Below are 6,101 nucleotides of genomic sequence, written 5' to 3'. Positions count from 1 at the left end.
TTGGCGGCCTGTCGCGGCTATCCTCATTTTTGAAGCTGCCGCACGCATGAGGGAACGTGTGCTAAGATTGAACCAGTCTTTCAGATTTTTCAACCACGAGGTTTTCCTTCTTCCACAACTTCGCTTTCCTTGTATTTTACCCCTTGGATTTGCATTATCGGTAGAAGAATCAGGTATCTATGGCCCCTCATTACGTAACCAAAATACTGCAGCTTCCCAAAATAAGTAATGCTGGCGAAATCCTAAAAAATGGCGCCATCAATAAACCTAAATGAATGAGTAGAGTACCGAAATAAGAAATTTTTATTTAGATGTATATTCACTATTCTTGACAAAAGAATTTTTATTCCTTTAGCCATAATCCATAAAAAAAGATTTGAGAGATTCATTTATTCATCTTCATTTATTCATTTATTCATTTACATTACACTGTGCAATTAACATTAATCATTACAGAATACCTGAGTCCAATTCGATTATGTCATGTCACAATTTTAATTAAGGCATTATTACTAAATCATATAAAACTATATTGAACATATTTTGTTAAATTAAATTATTATATTAAAAATGTCAGTAGCTTACAAATTAAAAACACTAAAAAAATTTACTCATACTTAACCTATCTTACAAATAACGTCTCGGGCAACCTCTGCGAACTTCGACAGTGAGCAACAAAATATGTCAATTTCTTTATTAATGTCATTAAGTAATCGTAAAGCGGTTACAAGCGGCGCATGCTTCAGCACATTTGTTCTGCACGGCGGCAGTGCAAGAGTCTGTTGTCGCAAGGAGCTGCGTAGGCGTATGTTTGGCACGAGGAGTCCTATAGCCTCTAGTATTTGCGGGTTGCACAGAAAGCCGCGATAAACCTTAAAAACATACGTGACGAGAGCCAGGTTCCTTCGAGTCTCGAGTTTATAATATCCAACCATTCCTAGGACAAATGCGGTTGGATACATATTAGGGAACCTGGGATAGACTTTATATGTCCTAAAATACGCAAGCCTTAAAAACTTATTTTGTATTTTCTCGACCATGAGGTTATACTTATTTTCGTGGGGATTCCATATTATGGAGCTACTTTCTAGTCGACTTCTTACAAGTGCATTATATAAAATTTTTAATGTCTCTACCCTTTTAAAACTACTAGTCTGTCTCTGTATAAATCCTAAACTACGATTCGCTTTCTTACAAACTTTCGTGATGTGCTCATGAAATGTCAACTCTTTTGAAATATGAAGTCCCAAATCGCGTACTGAATTTATCCTATTCATGATCTCTCCGTCAATCTTATACTCGAATCGGAATGTGCCTGGAGTTGCTTCCAGAAAAGGGTTGTATACTGTACCTACTTGTCGAAATTTTTAAGTGCATTGATATAAAGGTACTTTGACACCCAGGAATTTATCACTTCTTGCTATTATTAAGTGTGTAACTTTTTCTATAATAGTGCCAACCAATAACGAACCGATATTGGCATTCTCTCGTAGAAAGATAGTCAAAATCCCAACCGATCCACCTCGCCGCACACAATCGCTGTAATCTGAGGTCCAGGCATAACAATAGAACACAGATTGAATCAGTCATACATTTCATATCCCAAAGGCAGTATTAATAAACATCGGCATCGCAACGCAATATGTAAGTAACACACAGAATGTAAACAGGTTTACTAATATGCCGGAACCTAAAATGCTACACAGCCTAACTGCTTACGTAACATTGACAAAATGAAGTATTGTAAGGTTTTAATGGAAAAGTTTTAGCATTTATTTTGACATTCTATTATGATAGATTATATACATACATTGAACCAAATATGAATATAATCACTGAATAGTAATGTATTAACTATTAATAGGTTTTCGGAAAGGTGGGTTCGAAACCGTGTCGTATTGGGTCTTCATGATTTCTTTACTTTAAATCTTAATCAAATGCTTATACACTTTAGAACAATAAATGTACAAATGTGAACGTTTGTACTCAAAACATCCCATATTTATCTTTGAAACGATCTCATATGCTGATGTATCTTGGTAAATCAAATTATTAAGACCCTAAGCCTGCCTACTTGTAATATACCTACCTGTTTAATGTCATTAAACATATGGATAAAGAAAAGACCAAATAATTAATCTATGTAGAGATTTAAAAATAATGTTTAGTAGAAAAATTAATTGGCTAAAATGTTGTTTTCAGTGTATCAAAACAGATCTGGACCTAGGTGAGTGTGTAGCGTTTTCTAGACGTTTCTAGAAGCTTCATGCACGATGAAGGCTGGCTGACGCTGCACGTTAACAAGCTAAGCTGATTATGATGTTTATAGACCACTAGCACGCGGGAATAACCTTTGTTGTCCCAATTCTCAAATTTCAACTGCTGTTTTAGAGCACCTTTAGAGCTAATCAAAGGGTTCCTACAATAACACTATCTACATAGTTAGAAATTCCTAAGCTTTCATAGGAACGTTGAACAGAAAGAGTCATTCACTGTGTTACAAACTTTAGTAAGGTGACTAAAAACACACGTAAATCAAGGCGAAATAAATTAGCACTTCTTACAACAGCAATAGTTAGAAAGAACTGAATACATTAACAGTTTAAGACTTCAATACATACATAATGTGTGGAGTAGTCTATTAGTGTAGTTATAACTATTACCCTGGGGTTCAGTAGTTGAGTGGGCATGTTCAGTGTTCCAAGCCAGTGGCTGTTCATCTCTCGCCGCGTCCGATCGCGGAAAGCGCGTCACTAATAAATAGTTACTAGCAGTTTTTAATGCAATATATTGTGATGTAAGTGTTTACAGCAAATGCATGCTAAGTGAACCATTGTTGTTTTAGGACCATGCCACTATGGTCAAATAATACACTAGATAATATGTTTGAAACTATATTGAGTGAAAATTTGTATGTAGTAGTGAATAATCACCTCAACTTAAATAAATTTGTTCTTAGTGATACCAATGTACCATATTTTAGAAAAAAATTAAAGCTGAAGGAATTTAAACAGGTGTTCGAATAGGTATTAATTTCTCAGCTGGTAAAAGCTTCACCACGCAATCTGTGCAATAATCTGTGCCAGTGTTATCTGTCCACCTTGCTCCTAAGAATCCAGTTTTCTGACAGCCTACACACATTGTCTTAGTCTGATATATAGGAGATATCTCATCCAGTACCCTTTGATCTTTGGCTGCTTTCAATAAATCCAGCATATGTTTCTGGCCACTTTTGCTTTCTAATGTTGAAGTGCTTTCAAGCACATCACCACTGTCATAAGGATCTTCCATTTTAACAGGAACGTGGAGTTGAGGGAAAAATGTAGATTTTTTATAAAAAATGGATTTGCTTTTTTCTCTTCCAACTCTCTTTGGCGCTCGCCCAGGTATTGGCAAGCCAGCTTTTGCTAATTTAGCAAAATATTTCTGAATCCTGCTCATAACTTGAATAGGTGTTCGTGTTCCGAGAGCTTCAGCTATTTTCTTATATCTCCTTGCTTCAATGGGTTCCTCAGGGTATATTTCTAATAATTCCTCGAGCCTCTTTTGTTCTTCACAAGACCACAATTGATTGAATGTCTCAGGCTTGTTGTCTGTAAACTTTCGACCCCTGACTTTAGTGCTGCTGTCATCATTTTTATTTGACTTTACGTCTCTAAAGTCATCGTCCATAGTTGTATCTATTCCATAGCTGTTCCAATCTATGTTGGGTGGTTCTGGAACATGTTGCCTTGGTGGGAAATTTATTTTACCTAATTTCAAGTCTTCAACAAACTGCAATGGATCATCTAACGCCCTGTTTTGCTGTTCTGCTAAGTCTTCTGTGTCTTTGAGAGCCTGTAGCTTCAATGCTTCTAACCTGACGATATATTTTAATAGCTCGCAGTAATCTTTGTTACCTCGCAGCGCCAAGTGGTCAGTTTCGAAGGCAAATTCGCCGTCACACTCGGGGTTTTCAGGTTCTACATTTTCCATTATCAAAACTGTAACAATTGATATTAGTTAAGTTATTTTCCAGATACAAATGATAGAAGTGCGTGAGTAGATACAATATCTGTGCTTATGTTGTGAGGACAATACAAAATGTTTTCCGGGGTGAAAATACAAAACAGTCCGAAAAAACTAAGTGTGAAACTGAAAAATAAAATAAACAGCGTTCAGCATAAAAAATGCAAACCTGAGCATAGGAGTACTTCTCTTGAAGGCTGGACTGGGCGGTGAGTACTTCGAAGTAACAATTCTTACATTTGTTATTATAAAATTAAGCTTTGACGCCAAAAATTACTCACTTCGTCATAAATAAATATAAACAAAATAAAAACGTCAAAACAAATGTCGCACGTTCAAAAAGTTAATGTCAATTGTCCTCTTATTTGAACGGTTGACTAAAGAATTACATATTACATGCACTATTAATTCAAATACTACTTCAAATTATCATTAATTATTGAACGTTATAAATTACATAGACTTTCGATTGCGAAGTATTTGGTGTTTGACAACTAGACCAATACACGGACACTCGCGCATAATCAATAACTGAACGAAAGTGTTGAACGCTCTTTCGCACATTAAGGCTTTTAACGCCATCTACCGAATGTTACCAAAACTTGTACGTGATTAGAGTAACGAGGCTGAACGTTCGTTTGCTTATTTTGTTTCTGAAATACAAACATCAATCTCGTATGTCGTGCACATCCGTAGTTATGTGAAGGGAAACTAGATTGCGCTACGATTGCGATATCACTGATTCGTTTCCTTGTATTTGTAAATGTCTACTCTCTCGTTTTACGAGTATACAATAATCAAAAAGTATTTACTGCATTGGTTACTTGTAAAATTCATAGTCTCAGAATGTAAAATTACTTATCTATAAGTATTAAATTAAGGACAAAGAACTATAAAATAACGAGTAGGGTTCGGAGCAATAGAATTCTAAGTTTCTTTACATCAATTTATTTAATCGCACAATTTATCTGAACAATTTCAGTAGGTACTTTCAAGAGACACATTTATTCTACCTTTTTTTACTAAGAGCTGAGCAATAACTGTGTACTTTTTTCTTTTTGTTCACCAAAATAAGAAAATAAAATGTAAAGGATACATAGGGGGAAGCGGGGGCAGTTGGATACAGAGGCCACTTTCATATTGCATTATCTCCATACTTTCAAACATAATATTAGTTGTGATATTATGCAATGATGCAGCTCACCAGTTAGCCGTTGTCGTTCGACAGGTAACAAGTGTTTTCACAGCCGTTGACTAAAAAATTAAGCGACACAAATACGAGTGTCACTGCAGTTTTGTTCACTTTAAAGGGTTTTATGTCTTAATACAGGGTAAACTAGTGTTTTCGATAACTAGAATTGCATGTGACTATATGAAAATTTAAAAAGATGTTTTAAAATAAATATTGTTTTCTAAATAGGCCGGTGGGGTACTTTTATACGCGGCGGCTCGAGTGGGGCAGTTTGGTACGTATCAAAATGCTCCTATTAGTTATTTTGTACGGAAAATGTAAAACTGTTTCAACAAGTTATTGTAAAGAAGTGAACTAGTGACACTTCGTTCTGTATTTCTACTTTCGAGACTACATTACAAAGAACACTTTTCAAATGGTGCCCTAGAAAGAAGTTTTGATCTAGCAAGTGCTAAGGTATATATAGCGTCATACTTTATGAACAGTTGATCACCTCGTGCTGATCATAAGTAGCAACCAGGAATAGCACACTACGTTGATTCACACATCTATGTGCCCCAAGGGATATATCATAGTACCCTGCAGGTGGGCAGAATTTGACACTTACCATTTTCTATTTAAATCAAAAATTTTAAATTATTCAATGCTATTTATGGTAGAAAAGATTAAATTAGTAATGTTTATTAGTTATAATCATCAATTAGGTAGAAAAAATATTCATTATAAACTGCCTCTGTGGCCGAACGGTTACCATGCCGGACTCGACTGCCTCGAGATCCCAGGTTCGATTCCCGGGCCGGAAGAAATATTTGTGTGCCCTACATTTATTTCTCTCGTGAGTTTGGGTGTAATTTGTGGTTGTCTATGTGTGTGTCCATGCCACCCGCGACACAGGGTTTCC

At 35.8% G+C, this 6,101-nt stretch overlaps 1 protein-coding gene across 1 annotated transcript; it reads right to left on the bottom strand.

Annotated features, from left to right (window-relative positions):
• Positions 1-2,894: 2,894 nt before the first annotated feature.
• On the bottom strand, positions 2,895-4,267 carry LOC113233437 (ZZ-type zinc finger-containing protein 3). Its single transcript, XM_026468571.1, has 2 exons — positions 4,178-4,267; positions 2,895-3,983 (listed from the first exon to the last, which is right to left on the bottom strand). The coding sequence occupies exon 2, from the start codon at positions 3,973-3,975 to the stop codon at positions 3,007-3,009; it is 969 nt and encodes a 322-aa protein (XP_026324356.1). The 5' UTR covers positions 3,976-3,983; positions 4,178-4,267; the 3' UTR covers positions 2,895-3,006.
• Positions 4,268-6,101: the final 1,834 nt, after the last annotated feature.

Source organism: Hyposmocoma kahamanoa, unplaced genomic scaffold (assembly GCF_003589595.1).
Source record: "Hyposmocoma kahamanoa isolate Upper Pololo Valley unplaced genomic scaffold, ASM358959v1 78, whole genome shotgun sequence".
Lineage (NCBI taxonomy): Eukaryota > Metazoa > Arthropoda > Insecta > Lepidoptera > Cosmopterigidae > Hyposmocoma > Hyposmocoma kahamanoa.
Note: the sequence above shows the minus strand (reverse complement) of the source record. Positions and strands in the feature narration are given on the sequence as shown.